This window comes from Muntiacus reevesi, chromosome 8, assembly GCF_963930625.1.
Source record: "Muntiacus reevesi chromosome 8, mMunRee1.1, whole genome shotgun sequence".
Classification (NCBI taxonomy): Eukaryota; Metazoa; Chordata; class Mammalia; order Artiodactyla; family Cervidae; genus Muntiacus; species Muntiacus reevesi.
This window is the reverse complement of record NC_089256.1, coordinates 25,515,380-25,532,824: the sequence shown is the minus strand read 5'-3', so window position 1 is coordinate 25,532,824 and position 17,445 is coordinate 25,515,380. Positions and strand designations below refer to the sequence as shown.

At 53.1% G+C, this 17,445-nt stretch overlaps 1 protein-coding gene across 2 annotated transcripts in view; it reads right to left on the bottom strand.

The window, feature by feature from the left end:
• Window positions 1-10,570: 10,570 nt before the first annotated feature.
• The window catches only part of COL6A2 (collagen type VI alpha 2 chain), a 31,970-nt gene continuing 25,095 nt past the window's right edge, over window positions 10,571-17,445 (bottom strand). The window contains exons 27-28 of one of the 2 annotated variants that reach the window (XM_065942147.1): window positions 17,326-17,364; window positions 10,571-11,689 (exon numbers count right to left, since the gene is read on the bottom strand). In XM_065942147.1, the coding sequence (XP_065798219.1) occupies window positions 11,091-11,689; window positions 17,326-17,364 (638 nt within the window). In that variant the 3' untranslated portion in view covers window positions 10,571-11,090. Of the gene's footprint in view, window positions 11,690-12,784; window positions 13,893-17,325; window positions 17,365-17,445 lie in introns of those variants that run through there. The other variant, XM_065942148.1, reaches the window with a different exon arrangement.

Sequence of the window (17,445 nt, the reverse complement as noted above, 5' to 3'; positions counted from 1 at the left end):
TCCGGAGGAGAGGATTTCCATTCAGGGTCAGAGATGAGGCTTGATGACTTGGAGCTTTTTGTGTAGCAGAGTATTTTTAAAGCATAATAGAGGTAGGGAAAGCTTTCTGACATAGACATCAGAAGGAGACAGGAAAAGAGTGCCCCCTTGCTAGTTTCTAGCAAGGTGTTGTATGTCTGTTAGAAAACTATAAATCAGATAAGAAAGACAACTCAAGGCTGAGGGACTTTCACCAGGCCCCGCTCCCACATTAGATAGGACGGACATGAAGTGTGTCAACCCCCAGCCATAAAACAATTGACAGGAATACTGGTTTGTTTGTTGAGCCATTATCAGCCCAAGGTTTGAAAAAAGAAAACAAGTTAATCTTAGGTGGAACCATTTTGAAGAAAGGCAAATTCTAAAGCAAATACATAGCTTCCTTAACATAGCTTAAGAAAAAATTTCCATAAGAAAAAGACACTGGTTAGCTCCAAGCAGGACATCGGCCACTTATTCTCCCGCCTCTTGCGGACCTCTGGCCTTCCTGCCTGTTACCCTCTCAGACCCACCTGGGCGAACTCTGGTCCATGAGCTGTGAGTTGATGAAGATGATGACGGCTCACTGGAGGGTGGGCCATGGGGTCCTGGGGGTGTTGGGAGCTGGAGTTGGAGGAGGGCAAGAGGTGTGACCTGGGGGCCCTGTGGGGGTACCCAAGGAGGGCAGCATTCACAAGGCTGGAGCTGTGGGTGGTGAAGGTCAGAGCTGTTGTAGGACTGGGCGCTGCCAGGGGTCTGCAGGCTGAGGTCTTTCAAAATAGGCAGTGTGTCAGGTCACCTGGTTCTAAACCCCGGGGCTGCTTAGAGATTCCGCAGAGAAGCCCCGCCCCCTCGTCCCCACCTGCCCCTTCCCATCCTTGTCAGGAAATTGCTGAATCCCCTCTTTGTGCCCATTTAGTGTTCATTTATGCAAACACAAACGCATGTGAATTTATGTTCTTCATTCCTTGACACTACTTAAACAGAGCAGATCAATGCTGATTTTTGTTTCTAGTTAATGTGTTAGCCCTGAGGCCTCTCACATCGGCGTTTAGAGAGACTCCTATGCTCAATTGCTCAGTCACGTCTGACTCTTTGCAACCCCATGGAATATAGCCCACCAGGGAGAATCCCGTCCTCCGTCCATGGGATTCTCCAGGCAAGAAGGCTTGAGTGGGTTAGAGAGACTCCTACGTAATGAATATTTTATTCACTTGTCCTTTCCCTGTATTTCCGTTACCATTTCATTGTGAGATATGAGACACATTCAAAAAGGTGCGTGTCCTGAGTGACCATCTCCCCACAGAATCCTCCTGACCCTGACCCCCACCCCCGTGGCTCGGCTCCATGGTGGCCACAGCCCTGCCCATGATTCCCACGCAGACGTCCAGTTTTCCCTGTGAGCTGATGTTCGGGTCAACGGGGTCATGTATGCCCTCAGCACCTGCTGCTTGTCTCAGCCCCGTTTGTGTCCTGCACCAGCCCACAGGGTGGGGGATCCCTGAGTCCTAGGGCATTGCCCTGTTGAGCCACAGCACCCCAGTTCCCTCGCAGCCCTGTGGCAGTTTGGAGGAGCCCCGGTTCTCACTGCTGACAGCAGTGTGTGTCTTCAGCTCTCTGATGCTGGGATGGGGAAGAGGAGGTGAGCATGGTAACAACCAGGTCAGAAGAGACTCTCACCTGTTGCCTGTCTTGGAACCATTTACCTCCACCTGAGAACAGGGTTCCCTGAGCAGCCACAGCCATGGCCCAAGCATCCCCACCGACCCACAGCCCCAGACATTAGCTGGCCTGAGGTAGCCCCTGGAGTCTTAGGCAGAGATACCGTGGCTGACTGTGGGTGATTCAGGAAGGAAATAAAGGCCAACTGTCCCACCACGAGACATTGTGGCTGGTTGTTATGTAGCAGGAACTGACAGATACACTTCCCAACACACCTCAAACTTCTGTTACATCTGAGGTTGACTGTCTCATCATATTAATGATGGATTTCCTTCTCTGTGGTCTGTTCACATGTGTAGCCTGTTTTTCTGTTGGGCGCTGGTCTGTCCAGTCCTAAATATCCATCAACCTCCAGCTCCTTCCCAGGGGTGGGGTCTCCCCACCTCAGCCGCTCGTACTATAGCAGCCTCTGACTTCCAGGACATTCCCATTAAAAGTAATTTCAAAACATCACCACACCCTGAAACTCTTTCCAGATGGGCTATGCACAAGGGAAAAACAAAAAGTATGTGTGCATTTGTTAGGTAACCATGCAGAATATTGAGAGAAAATGATGTAGAGGGTCTGTCCTCCTGGAGCAAGGCGGAGAACCCAATACTTTATAGGGAAATTAAAAACTTGTTTTGGCAAAAGACATGATAACCAGAGCAAATGTCAGGAACCTATTTGAGTTACTATCGACTAATAGAAAAGCTCCTACAAATCAAACCAGCAAGGGCAGTGTGCGAGCAGGATGCGCTGGGTGTGCTTGTGTGTGTGTGCAAGCGCATATGCGTGTTTGTGTGCAAATGCAAAGAAAGTTCTGGGAAGGTCCCCAAGGGGTGAACTCAGGAGAGAAAGTGAGCTGGGATGCAGTGTGGAGTGTGGGGACAGGAGAGGGGCCAGCGCTCAGCAGTCTCAGAGGCTCACCTGGGGCCTGCCTGTATGGGGCAGCGCAGTGGGTGGGGAGGGGTCCTGCAGGCTGTCTGGGGTGGGACTGGGTTCCTTTCTAGGGACATTCAGAAGAACTGCAAGTGGGTTTTTAAAGCCACTCGGCAACAGCACATCCGAGGGTCCCGTTCTCCCCAAGGCGGCGTGGCCCCTTCACAACTCCTTCATCTGCTCCTGTTTGCTTCTCTGAGGCAGCTATATTGATAGATGCTCACAATCATTACTTTTGCTAGCCCTCCTGGAGATGTGGGCGCTTTCATCTGCTGGTGCACCGGCCTCTGCCCCTAACTCGACCTCCCTCCCTTCCCCCTGCACTGGGTGATGTGCCCCACCCTGTACCCCCAGCCCACTGGTCCTGACTCTCTGCGCCTCCGTGCATCACTCCTCAGCTGTCTTTGCCATTTCCTCCCAGGCTGAGGGGCTGGGAGGTGAGGCGTGTGGGGTCTCTCCAGGTGGTGGGGGGTGTGAGGGTGAGGTCAGCTTAGAAACACAGGGTCTCCCCCTCCTTTCCCACAGCCTTGGCTCAGCTGGCCCCACTGCATGGTGGGCACCCAGCAGGGGCTCAAGCGGCACCTAAGCCTCAAGCCCAAGTGGCTGCCATCGAGCTGTGGGACTGAGGGGACAGCAGTGCGGAGGCTGAGGGGGCTAGTGAGCAGAGGTGGACATGGGGACGTCACGAAGGCCTGCTGTGAGGAAGCATCAGTGAGAGGACTAAGGTGTAGAGGCTGGTGAAGTTATGTTAATGAGGGGATGTTCCTGAGGGGACTTTGGAGAAGAAAGTGGCTGAGGGACATTAGTAAGGGGAACTGAGTGATGAGGTGTGGGGGCCTCTACTGAGGGGATGTTGGGGAGGTGATGTTGGGAAGAGAGGTTAGTGAGAATGTTAGTGTGGGGTGTCCCTGAGGGCACATGGTGAAGTGTGTGAGGGCTGTTAGTGTGGGGATCTGCTGAGGACGCCTTAGTGAGGGATACTGGTGATGGGTGGTTTGTGAGGCATGAATGTGAGAGGGGGTTACTGAGGAGATATTAGTGGGAGGCGTTTTTGTGGGGATGTTAGTGAAAGGATGTTGGCTTGCAGACTTTGGTGAAGCATGTGCCTGAGAGACAATGTGACGAGGTGTTGGTGGGGGGGCTTGGCTGAGGGGACATCAGTGTGTGGATGTGGGTGATGTGATAATGGTAGAGACAGAGCCGGATGTTAGCGTGGGGTCACTGGGGAGGAAATTGTTGAAGGAAAGTCTATGAGAGATGGAACTGGAAGTGTATGCAGTTCAGTTCAGTTCAGTTGCTCAGTTGTGACTGATTCTTTGTGACTGCAGCACGCCAAGCTTCCCTGTCCATCACCAACTCCCAGAGCTTGCTCAAACTCATGTCTATTGAGTTGGTGATGCCATCCAACCATCTCATCCTCTGTCCTCCCCTTCTCCTCCTGCCTTCGGTCTTTGCCAGCATCAGGGTCTTTTCTAATGAGTCAATTCTTGCATCAGGTAGCCAAAGTATTGGAGCTTCAGTTTCAGCATCAGTCCTTCCAATGTATATTCAGGACTAATTTCCTTTAGCATTGACTGGTTTGATCTCCTTGCAGTCCAGGGGACTCTCAAGAGTCTTCTCCAACATCGCAGTTCAAAAACATTAATTCTTTGGTACTCAGATTTCTTTATGGTCCAACTCTCACATTCATATATAACTACTGGAAAAACCATAGCTTTGACTAGATAGACCTTTGTCAGCAAAGTGATGTCTCTGCTTTTTAATATGCTGTCTAGGTTGGTTATAGCTTTTCTTCCAAGGAGCAAGTGTCTTTTAATTTCATGGCTGCAGTCACCATCTGCAGTGGTTTTGGAGCCCAAGAAAAGAAAGTCTCTCACTGTTTCCATTGTTTCCCCATCTATTTGCCATGAAGTTCTGGAATGTGAAGTTAAGTGGGCCTTAGGAAGCATCATTATGAACAAAGCTAGTGGAGGTGATGGATTCCAGTTGAGCTATTTCAAATCCTGAAAGATGATGCTGTGAAAGTGCTGTACTCATTATGCCAGCAAATTTGGAAAACTCAGCAGTGGCCACAGGACTGGAAAAGGTCAGTTTTCATTCCAATCCCAAAGAAAGGCAATGCCAAAGAATGCTCAAACTATCGCACAATTGCACTCATCTCACACACTAGTAAAGTGATGCTTAAAATTCTCCAAGCCAGCCTTTAGCAATATGTGAACCATGAACTTCCAGATGTTCCAACTGGTTTTAGAAAAGACAAAAGAACCAGAGATCAAATTGCCAACATCTGCTGGATCATCAAAAAAGCAAGAGAGTTCCAGAAAAACATATATTTCTGCTTTACTGACTATGCCAAAGCCTTTGACTGTGTGGTTCACAATAAACTGTGGAAAATTCTTCAAGAGTTGGGAATACCAGACCACCCGACCTGCCTCCTGAGAAATCTGTATGCAGGTCAAGAAGCAACAATTAGAACTGGACATGGAACAACAGACTGGTTCCAAACAGGAAAAGGAGTATGTCAAGGCTGTATATTGTCACCCTGCTTATTTAACTTATATACAGAGTACATCATGAGAAACGTTGGGCTGGAGGATGCACAAGCTGGAATCAAGATTGCTGGGAGAAGTATCAATAACCTCAGATATGCAGATGACACTACCTTTATGGTAGAAAGTGAAGAAGAACTAAAGAGCTTCTTGATGAAAGTGAAAGAGGAGAGTGAAAAAATTGGCTTAAAGCTCAACATTCAGAAAACTAAGATCATGGCATCCAGTCCCATCACTTCATGGCAAATAGATGGGGAAACAGTGGAAATAGTTACTGACTTAATTTTTCTGGGCTCCAAAATCACTACAGATGGTGATTGCAGCCATGAAATTAAAAGACACTTACTCCTTGGAGGGAAAGTTATGATGAACCTGGATAGCTTATTAAAAAGCAGAGACATTACTTTGCCAACAAAGGTCTGTCTAGTCAAGGCTATGGTTTTTCTAGTAGTCATACATGGATGTGAGAGTTGGACTGTGAAGAAAGCTTAGTGCCCAAGAATTGATGCTTTTTTTTTTTTTTTTTTTAATTTTTAATTTTTCAGTGGAATTGATGCTTTTGAACTGTGGTGTTGGAGAAGACTCTTGAGAGTCCCTTGGACTGTGAGGAGATCCAACCAGTCCATCCTAAAGGAGATCAGTCCTGGGTGTTCATTGTAAGGATTGATGCTGAAGCTGAAACTCCAATACTTTGGCCACTTGACGCGAAGAGCTGACTCACTGGAAAAGACCCTGATGCTGGGAAAGACTGAGGGCAGGAGGAGAAGGGGAGGACAGAGGATGGGATGGTTGGATGGCATCACCTACTCAATGGACATCGGTTTGGGTGGACTCTGGGAGTTGGTGATGGACACGGAGGCCTAGTGTGCTGCGGTTCATGGGGTCACAAAGAGTCGGACATGACTGAGAGACTGAACTAAACTGAACTAATGGGACCAGATGCCATGATCTTTGTTTTTTGAATGTTGAGTTTCAAGCCAGGTTTTTCACTCTCCTCTTTCACTTTCATCAAGAGGCTCTTCAGTTCCTCTTAGCTTTCTACTATAAGGGTGGTGCCATCTGCTTATCTGAGGTTACTGATATTTTCCCTGGCAATCTTCATTCCAGCTTGTGCTTCATCCAGTCTGGCATTTTGCATGATGTACTCTGCGTAGCAGTTAAATAAGCAGGGTGACAATATACAGCTTTGATGTACTCCTTTCCCAATTTGGAACCAGTTTGTTGTTCCACGTCTGGTTCTAACTGTTGCTTCTTGACCTGCATACAGATTTCTCAGGAGGCAGGTCAGGTGGTCTGGTATTCCCATCTCTTGAAGAATTTTCCACAGTTTGTTGTGATTCACACAAAGGTTTTGTGTAGTCACTAAAGCAGAAGGAGATGTTTTTATTTTTGAGAAATTCTCTTGCTTTTTCTGTGATCCAACAGATGTTGGCAATTTGATCTCTGGTTCCTCTGCCTTTCTAAATTCAGCTTGAACATCTGGAAGTTCTTGGTTCACATACTGTTGAAGCCTTGCTTGGAGAATTTTGAGCATTACTTTGCTAGTATGTGATATGAGTGCAATTGTGTGGTAGTTTGAACATTCTTTGGCCTTACCTTTCTTTGGGATTGGAATGAAACTGACCTTTTCCAGTCCTGTGGCCACTGCTGAGTTTTCCAAATTTGCTGGCATAATGAGTGCAGCACTTTCAGAGTATCATCTTTTAGGATTTGAAATAGCTCAGCTGGAATTCCATCACCTCCACTAGTTTTGTTTGTAGTGATGCTTCTTCCTAAGGCCCACTTGACTTCACATTCCAGGATGTCTGGCGCTAGGTGAGTGATCACACCATAGTGGTTATCTGGGTCATTAACATCTTTTTTGTATAGTTCTTCTGTGTATTCTTGGCACCTCTTCTTAATATCTTTTGCTTTTGTTCGGTCCACACTGTTTCTGTTCTTTATGTGGCCATCTTTGCATGAAATAGTCCCCTGGTATCTCTAATTTTCTTGACGAGATCTCTAGTCTTTCCAATTCTGTTGTTTTCCTTTTCATTCTATTGTTTTCAGTGTATTTCTTTGCACTGATCACTGAGGAAGGCTTTCTTATCTCTCCTTGCTTTTCTTTGGAACTCTGCATTCAGATGGATTTGTTTGTCCTTTTCTCCTTGCCTTTCTTTCCTCTTGTTTTCTCAGCTATTTGTAAGGCCTCCTCAGACAAGCATTTTGCCTTTTTGCTTTTTTTTCTCCCTTGGGGATGGTTTTGATCCCAGCCTCCTGTACAGTGTTCCAAACCTTCATCCATAGTTCTTCAGGCACTTGTCTATCAGATCTAATCCCTATTTGTCACTTCCACTGTATAATTATAAGGGATGTGATTTAGGGCATACCTTAATGGTCTAGTGGTTTTCCCTACTTTCTTCAATTTAAGTCTGAATTTTGCAATAAGGAGTTCATGATCTGAGCCACAGTCAGCTCCCAGTCTTGTTTCTGCTGACTGTATATAGTTTCCCCATCTTCAGCTGCAAAGAATATAGTCAATCTGATTTCGGTGTTGACCATCTGGTGAAGTCCATGTGTAGAGTCTTCTCTTGTGTTGTTGGAAGAGGGTATTTGCTATGACCAGTGCGTTCTTTTGGCAAAACTCTGTTAGCCTTTGCCCTGCTCATTTTGTACTCCAAGGCCAGATTTGCCTGTTACTCCAGGTGTCTCTTAAAGTGTATTAGTGAGATGACATTAGTGAGAAATGCTGGTGAGGGGACGTTACTGAGGGGACGTTTTTTGAGGGAACACTAGGAACTGTTAGTATGGGAAACTAGTGAGGAGACTAGTGAAGGGTGTTACTGAGGAGATGTTACTGAGGGGACATTAGTGAGGGGGCGTTACTGAGGGGACATTAGTGAGGGGGCGTTCCTGAGGGGACATTAGTGAGGAGGCGTTACTGAGGGGACGTTAGTGAGGGGTTGTTACTGAGGGACATTACTGAGGGGATGTTAGTGAGGGCATGCTGCTGAGGTGACATTTGTGTGGGCATTGCTGAGTGATGACAGGATGTTAGTGAGGGGACATTCATGTGGACATTGGTGTGGGGATATTAGAATGGTGACATTGGTGAGGGTCCTTGGTGAGGGGATGTTTGTGTAGAGCTGTTGCTGAGGGGTGCTGGTGAAGGGGCTTTATTGTGGGGTTATTCACGTGGGGTGTCTGTGTGGGGACACCAGTGAGGGGATGTGCCTTCTAGAGACAGGAGTGTGGCCGGTCAGGCCCCTTGTGGACACTTCAAGGGCCTAGACTCTCTGGGTTGACTCTGTCCGTCCTGTGGGGAGTGGAGTTGACAGGTGTGACATCCACTCAGGCTGAGGGTCCTTCTCAAACATTGTGTTTTGGTCCTGGAATAAGGATGCCATTCCTAGGTAGGTGGACCCATGGCCTTGTGCACATTTTTGTTGCCTAAGAGTCACTGGGCTCCCACGAGGACCTGGAGTCCCAGCTCATGGACAGTTCATGCTGGCGATGCCTGCTTGGAGGCTGGAGGGGTGGCTGGCAACTTTCACTGTCCTGTGGGTCCTGTGGCCACTCTGCTGGCTTCCTTTTGTGATCTTTGCCCCAAGTGAGCCCATTTGGGTTCATTTTTGCTGGGTTTCCTTCACTTGTGTCCACTGCTTTCAGGGGAGAGGATCCACATTGAGTGGGATTGGGTGGGGGTGAGAAGGCAGAGTGGGGGGGGGCAGCAAACCTGGCCTTGCTAGAGGTCTGAGGGTGTCCCATGTGTATGGAGCGAAGGGCCTTGTAGGAAACCATCATATCAGCACATGTATGTGGCAGGGAGTGAGTCTGGGGGTCCCCCAAGGGCTGAGACCTAGACAGGTAGGGCCTCAGAGAACAGCCCTCAGAGGGGGCTGTGCCCTTGCCCTCTGGGGAGGTTGGGGCCCTCAGGGGAGAACCTGGGGGATGCCAGTGTGGTGAGCATGCTGCAGCTCTCCAGGGTGGCCTGCGCCCTGGAAGGACCCTGCCCACCCACTCACCAGCATTACAGAGAGAGAGAGAGAGTGTGTGTGTGTGCCCTTCCCTCTGCAGAGGGGACCTGTGCAGGGCCCACTGGGCAGAACTCTGGAGACCCGGAGGGAGGGACCCCTGCCATCCCCTCCCCTCCACCCTGCCATGTCCCCTGGAAATTCACAGGCACCAGCACTGCGCTCTGAGACCTGGGCACTCTTCTCTGTCTGGTGCTGGCATTTTGTTGGGTTCTCTAGCAGGAGAGAGGAGCGGAGGAAGGGAAGGTACTTGGTGGGATATCCTGCCCTCCAGCTGCAGGCTACACAGGCAGACGAGGAGAGGCGGAGTGAGTCGGTCTCATGCCCCCTCCCCATGTTCTGGGCTGAACTGTGTCTCCCTTCCCCAAACTCCCACGTTCAAGTCCTAGCCCCCAGCTCAGAATTTAACCTTATTTGGAAGTAGAGTCATGGCATCTGTGATTAGCTGAGATGAGGTCATCCTGGGTGGAATGGGCCCTAATCCAACATGACTGTGTCCATGTGCTAAAGGGAAACATGGACACAGACGGGCCGGGAGAACATGCGTTGTAGGATGTTGTAGGATGTTGCAGGTTGAGGGGGCAACAGGAGCTGGAGGATCTGGAAGGATCCCTCCCAACAGCCTTAGGAGGATGATGGCCCAGCAGACACCCGGACACCTGGTCAACCGCTGGCCTCCAGACTGTGCTTAAGGCCCCTTGTTGAGGCCCTTTGCTAGGCCAGGCCCTGCAGATGATAAACAGCCCAGGTTTAAGAGGGCACTTCCCAGGGTGAACTTAAAAGATGTGGGTGTCTGAACACAAAATCACCGAGGCCGCCAGAAAAACACCGCCTCTGTCTCATTTCTCCTCTACCTACATCTATCATCTATCACTCTGTTAAGACCATCAATATACCCATCAATCAATCTACCTACCTATCATCTTTTTCTATCACTGATCTATCTACCCTCTATCTCTACCACCTCTCCATCATCTCTCTACCAGCTATCTCTATCCACAAATATCGTCATACAAACACCAACAAGTGTCCCTAAAGCACTCTGGCCCTGGTTCGGGGGCAGAGTGAGACTTCATCAACCAAGTACATTGTTTTCAGCCCAGAGTCAACTAGAGAGAGGTGCATTCCATGGTTGAGGCTGTCCTGTCCTTTGGGAGTGCCGGTGTCTGGAAGGACTTGAACGTTGGGAGTTCTAGGAAGAGACACAGTTCAGCCCAGAACACGGAAGGACAGGGGGCCAGGCCCAGCAAAATCTCGGTGCCCAGAACAGTGTGAGGGACCCAGCGATAGGATCAGTCCTGGGGGTTATGTGAATCCCTGTTGGTAGAGTCACTTGGAAGCTGGGGAGCAAGAGGGGTCAAAGCCTTTATTGGACTGGGGTGTGTGCACACAGGGAGTATGGGGCCTGCGTCACAGCTCAGTCTGATGGGAGAGGTGACCTCTAGAGACCTGGAAGCGGCAGGGGGGCTGTTGGGGCTGGCAGAGAGCCTTTGCGGGGGACGGGGGCGGGGGGGGGGCGGTGAAGGATGAGTCTGTGAATGAGGCTGGGCTGAGGGAGGTCTACTGAAGAATGCACCCCAGGAAGCCGCTGGGGTCCCGGGAGGGCATAGAAGGCAGGGCAGGGCAGATGATGAAGAGGGGAGGAGGGCTGGGGTGCCTAGAGCTATGGGATTCCCAGTAGGAGCTGGGTGGGCCGGTGTCCTTGGCGCCTGATTTTATACTCATAGGTGGAGACTCAGTCCTCAGTGGCTGGACCTCTCAGTGGGGTCGGAGTAGCACCATGGACAGGAGGACAGAGCCCGTAGGGCAGGAGGCACGGGGCTGCGGCCCGGGGCCTGGAGGGGGTGCGGGTGCTGGGAGGGGGACGCTAGCAGATCCAGCGGATGAACCTGTCGAAGAAGCCGGGCTGGGCCAGGCTGTCATAGTCCTTCTCGCGGAAGACGGCGGCCGGGTCGCCCAGGCTGATCTTGGAGAGCACGTCTGCGTCCACGTCGCTACCCACGGCCACCACGGTGGGCACCACGTTCTGCTTGCGCATGGAGTGTACCGCCTCGTCCAGGCTGTCGTTGCCTGTGACGCCGTCGGTGAGGAACACGAAGGACAGCTCCGCGTGGCGGCGCGCCCCAGCCCGAGCGCCTTGCACCACCTGGTTGATGGCCTGCACGATGCCCGCGCCCACGTGAGAGAAGGAGTTGAGGTAGCGCGCGCTCGCCAGGGCCTCCTGAATGACGGTCAGGTTGAAGGTCAGTGGGAAGGCCACTTGCTGCTCACGCGGGCCCCCGAACTGCAGCAGTGCCACGCGCGCGTTGAGTGGGTCGTCGTCCCGGCGCGCCAGGGTCAGCCGTCGGGACACCTCCTCCACGAAGCGCCGCGCCTTGTGGAAGTTCTGCTCGCCCAGCCGCTCAGAGCCGTCCAGCAAGAAGACGATGTCCACCGGCCGCTGTGTGCACTGGGCCACGTACAGCTCTAGGAGCGAGAAGGGGTGGTGCGCGGGCGACCCACGTGAGGCCCGGCGGCCGGGCCCCTGGAGCGCCCACCGGGCCACGCCCCGCGCTCGCCTCTTTCCGCTCACCCCGCCCACAGGAGCGCTAAGACCCCCGGAGCTTCCCCCGAGGTCGCTGCGGTTGGGAACTCCCTCACCTGACAGCGCCCAGGACGTTGGTGCAGACTCCCACCCTGTCTCCCTGAGACGACACCGTCTCTCTTGGTTGTGCTGCCACCAGGAAATGTCCCCAGTCCTGAGGCTGAGGGTCCCCTTTTTACTCTACCAGCACCATCTCTGCCCAGCAGCCTCCAGGCCCTCATGGGAGGGGTCCATAAAGCACCTTTTATTGACCCAAGAATTGGATACCCCCCAAAGGATCACAGTCCATGGGGAATGAGGGTGTGACTGTGTAAAAAGACCTCAAGAAGATCCTCAGACTCAAAGACCCACCTCTGGCCAGATCTCTCCAACCTTGGGAACGTTAGAGAGAGGGGCCCCTCAACTAGATGAGGCTTTGGTAGGACAGTGAGCACAGGTGTGGCCAGGACACCCTTGCCCTCATCTGGGTAGCCACCAGCCTGGACATGCTGGACAGTGTGCGGGCAAGATTGCTGCCAGGCTGAGGCTAGACCTATGGGGCATGCCATTACACTGGCGGAAAACCTGTTCCATACAGAAGAGGGACCACAGGCTTGGTCCCCGTCCACAGGCCAGGAATGTGCAGTCAAGCCCCTTCCCCAAGCCACTGCTGAGATCGCAACTCTAACCACCGTGGGGGCTCGGCATGGACCAGGCTGGTCCTTCCCACTTGGGTCTAGCTCCTCAGCCCTTGGTCACCCCTCCTGACCTGGGCAGGAAAGGGCTCTGGTCACAGCTCAGGTGTGCCGACCCAGGGCTGGGCACACAGGGGCCCCATCAAAAGGAGATCCTGACCCTTGGCAGTAACCATGAGGGGGGCAAGGTCCTGTTTGGGTCCTGCAGGCACCAGGTGACCCCCGCCCCCTTGTGCTGCATGGGTCACCCTCAAGGTCCGGCGAGCAACCAATTCACCCCAGCAAGCCGCTGACCACAGCACACACTCAGGTACCTTGCTTTTCAGCTTTTATAGAATGTCTGAGATGAGCTCACAGCACCTGAAGGACACGCTTGGGTGTGTCCTTGGAGTGCTGCTCCCGGCAGAGGAGCGAGGGTTTTGGTAGATTTTTTTTTCTTTTTTTTAAGGAGCTTATTAATGATGCAGCTTATCTTGGTGGTGGTGCAGATGAAGAGCAGCTTCGAGCTGGACTGAAACTGCCCAGCAAACTCCCCTTGTGTCCCTGGCAGGCAGAGTCTGAGATGTAGGAACTGGTGGTATGGGCAGGGGGAGTTTCCTCAATGTCTCAGCCAGGGGACAAGAGGACTGCACAGGCGCCCTGGGCAGAGGCCAGCGGGGAGCCGGAAGCTCGGTCGTCTGTGAGGCTCTCCTGGTATCTCTTTCTGGCCAGATAATGGCCCCCAAGAGGTCCTAATCCTGGATTCTGTGACTGTGACCTTATATGGCAAAAAGGACTTTGCAGCCAGAAATCAATGAACAATTCCCTTGAGATGGGGGGTGGGGTGGGGTGACTATCCTGGGTTATCTAGCTCTAAGTGTGACCACAAGAGTCCTTGTAGGAGGAGGCAGAGGGGAAGGGGAGAGGTCTCATGACCACAGAGGCAGAGAGGGGAGCTGGAGAGGCAGGAAGGACACTCTCTTAGAGGCCCAGGGGGTGTGTGGCCCAGGACACCTTGACTTTGGACTTCTGGCCTCCAGACTGAGAGAACAGCTTCTTGCTGTCTCAAGCCTGGCAGTGTAAGGCAGGCAGCCCCCGGGAGCTCACGCAGCCTGGTGGGGAGGCGCCCTGCGGCTTTAGCATAGCGCCAGCGCGGTCTCGGGGTCCCCCACGATGTCCCTGTGCACCAGTTTAAAGGTGTCAATGAACAGGTCCATCCAGTCCTGCCGCTCGTTTCCTGTGGCGAACTTGGCCCGCTCCGCGGTGTAGACCAGCACAGCCACCAGCTTGGAGTAGGCAGCTGGGTCCTGCGTGAGCTCCGTGGCGTTTAGCAACTGTTGGATCAGGGGGATGGTCCTGGGGAAGGAGACATCCGGGCCCTCTTCCGTGCGGAGGAAGGTGACCGGGGGCTCGCCGCCAGGCCACGGTCCATCTGCGGGGGATTCCAGAGAGGCCTTTCAGGGATGTAGTGGGTATGAGCACGCCTCCAGCCGCTTCTCTCCTCGGAGACGAGGAGGGGCCAAAGGCTCAGCCAGGGCTTAGATGAGGAGCCAGGGAGGTTGCAGCTCCCCCACTGTTGGCACCGAGGGCCAAGGCCAAGTAAGTGGGGCTTCAGGGAGCCCCGAGGAGATCAAGCAGGAGCTTGAGAACCGCGAGACTCTGAGCACGGATGGCTTCTGAAATGGACCCAGCCTGCTGGCGGCTGACAACTCAGGGCCCTGCCCTGGGACGGCCTCAGCACTGGAGGAGAATTTCCTGCCTGTTTCAGCCCTGCCTGGTGCTAGGCAGGTGGCCCCTGGAGCCCCTCTGGAGCAATTTCTTTAGACAAATCTGCCTTGCCCTTTAGACGTAAATCTCCGGGCCCAGAGCCATCTCTGAGGACCAAGGAATGATTGCTCGGTGAGCCTCTAGCTCTCTACCCACCCTGTCTCTGGGGAGGTCAGGGCCTACCCTCTGGCCCCAATGGGCCCAAGGCCTCCTGTCCTAGGGTGGCCTCAGTATGTCCAGTTAGCTCATCCAGGTGGCCCGGCCCATGGCCCCACCCCTGCCCTGCGCTCTTCCTTCGGGCCCCAGCCTTCCAGAGCTCTGGCCTTGGTGTGGGGAGCAGGGCTCAGGCCTCCTGGCTTTCCTCCCTCCGACAGCAGCTGTCGTGGAGGAAAACCTGCCTTTGCTGCCTTTGACTGATGTCCAGCGTTGTTTCTCTTTGACGGCGGCTTCATGGTTCCGCCCCAGCTGAGTTGCCACCCAGCTCAATCCAACCCCAGATGTGGCTGAGTCTCTGGGTGGACAGGGCCACTTGGCCCAGAAGATCCAGGCTGCACCAGAGCAAGCAGCATCCCCATGCACCTTGTCTGCTCAGCCCTCAGCATGCTGGATGGAGTCCACTCGTGTCAAGGAGCACATTCTGTAGTTAAATCTGCTCTCTTCCTCTCTGGGCACAGTGTCTAATTTACTTGGAAATTTCAAATCATTTTAAAGGAAATGAGGGACTTCCCTCGTGGTGGCTAAGGTGCCACAGTCCCAATGTAGGGGGCCCAGATTCAATCCCTGGTCAGGGAACTAGATCACACATGCACAATGAAGAGTTCAAATGCTGTAACAAAGACCTGGCATGCCAACAACTAAGACCCAATACAGCCAAATAAATATTAAAAAAAAAAAAAAAAAAAAAAAGAGGACAAGGTGGAAATTAAAAAAAAAAAAAGAATGAGGTTGTGAGTTTAGTAAAAGGAAGAGTTAGGAGAAGGGAGAAGGGGTCTCTCAGGGGTCTGTTCCCTTTCACTGTCAGGTCCTGGAGGCTCAGGAGAAGCAAGATCACCAAGCTGGGGACCACCATCACTCTAATATCAAAACCAAAGACATCACAAGAATGGTCACACAGCCCTGTTCCTCTCTCATGAACACAAATGCAAAGATCCTCAACAAAATACTAGCAACTGAATCCAATAGTCTATATCTATGAGTGTTCTGTTGTTCAGTCATGTCTGATTCTTTGCGACTCTGGATTATAGCCTGCCAGGCCCCTCTGTCCATGAGATATTTTTCAGGCAAGAATACTGGAGTGGGTTGCCATGCCCTCCTCCAGGGGATCTTCCTGACCCAGAGGTCGAACATGGGTCTCCTATATTGGAAGTGAATTCTTTACCCACTGAGCCTCCAGGGAAGCCCAACAGTGTGTTAATATATATATATACACACACATGTATATATATTACACACCATGACAAAGTGGGATCTAAGTCAGGTCTGTAAGGCTGGGTCGACATTCAAAATGCAAAGACTGTAGCCCATGACGTTGACAAGCTAAAGAAGAAACACCACCCAGTCATATCATAGGTGCAGAAAAAGCATCTGACAAAATCCCACACATGTTCATGCCAGACTCTCAGTATCTAGGAACAGAGGGACCAGCCTCAGCTTGTGAGAAGCAACTACAGAGACTCTCAGCTGACTGCCCGTGTGAGACTCGATACTTCCCCAGCAAGATGACTGCTGGGCCCTGGCGCCAGGGCTGGGGTCAGGTTTCTGCCCTCAAGAGGCCACCTGACCACAGGGGCTCCTACCCTGGGAGGACTCGGGAGTCCTGAGGGCAGCAGGGGCACAGACCATGGGTTGTCTGGGTCTCCGTGGGGATACCAGCCCCTTTAGCCCCAGAGGAGACAGGGATTGGCGCTACTGGGTCAACCTCTGGGGGTTGGGTGGTTCTGGGCACCACACACCACTGTCTCCAGCTGACTGGGGAACCTCAGGCCCAAGCTGTCTCTGGGATGCCCCCACTGCTTGCCATCGGCCATGGCGTGGTCACTGGTACAACCTCAGGAGCACTTCCTTGGAAGTTCTCTGTCAGAATAAGAGTAGGGACCCTTGTCCCCAAGTCAACACACTCCCTCTCCTCAGGCGGCCTTGGAGCCTCTGAACCTACCCAGGGGCCCATCTGACGCCTGGAAGGAGCCTGCCCCAGCGCCGACTTCATGGCAGACATGGATGTGGATGCAGGCCCTGAGTTCCCATCAGCGTTGGACCTGCCAGCAGCCCAGCCCAACCTGGCCCCTGCCTGCTGTGGCAGCCCTTACTTCCCAGAGTCAGCTCTGGAGGCCCCACTTCCAGGACAGGCCCAGCACCCACAACTCAGTGTAAGGATCCAGCGCTGGCTCTACGACCCGGCTGGCGAGGGCAGGGCGAGCCATGGGGGCTCAGCTCCTGGTGTCTCTGGGCACCTCCAGGGCCCAGTCACTGCAGCAGAGCCCTGCAGGCAGCAGCTCGATGCCCAGTGGAGCTGGATGATGCCATCCTGCCCCATCCCCTGCCTGAGGGACCCCTTGGAGCAGCCCCTGTGGGTCCCCAGCCTCCCACACTAGTGCAAACACATGAGGTGGTGGGGCGTGGCCCCCTAAACGTCTGCTTTCAGACGGAAGATCAGACAGGCGATGCCAGGCAGCAGTAGCATGGGGCTGTCAGGGCAGAGGCCCCTCTGCCTCGCGCAGCTGCCCCTGGGCTGTGGATGTGTTCACCTCCTGGAGGGTTTGAGACCAGCCATTTCATGTGTGGATCCAGGGCTTCAGCCCCAGGCAGCCCTGGGGTTTCTGTCCCTCTGGGCACCTGTGTGTTTGAGACCAGCAGCTGGAGAGCCCAGCCCAGTGCCCAGTGGGCAGCGCCCCTTCCCCACATGCATGAGGTGGGGGGTGGCTGAGCACCCCCAGCCCCGTCCTCGGAAGCGCTGGGATCTTGGAGGCTGGGCCACCGCAGGTCTGGAACCTGAGGCTTCTCCTGGCGGTGGCCGCACCAGCATTTCCTGAGGTCCCTGCACAGCCCTCCCTACCGCCCTGGCTGCTGACTTGTCTGGGGGTCAGCGGCGCCCACCTTACCTGTTTGGCAGGGAAGATCTGGGCACACGATCTGGGGATCTAGGAGATGGGAAAAGAGGCGGGGGTCCTGGGGACTCCTTCAGGTCCTGCGGGGCCAGGAGCCCCTCCTCTCTCTTCCCC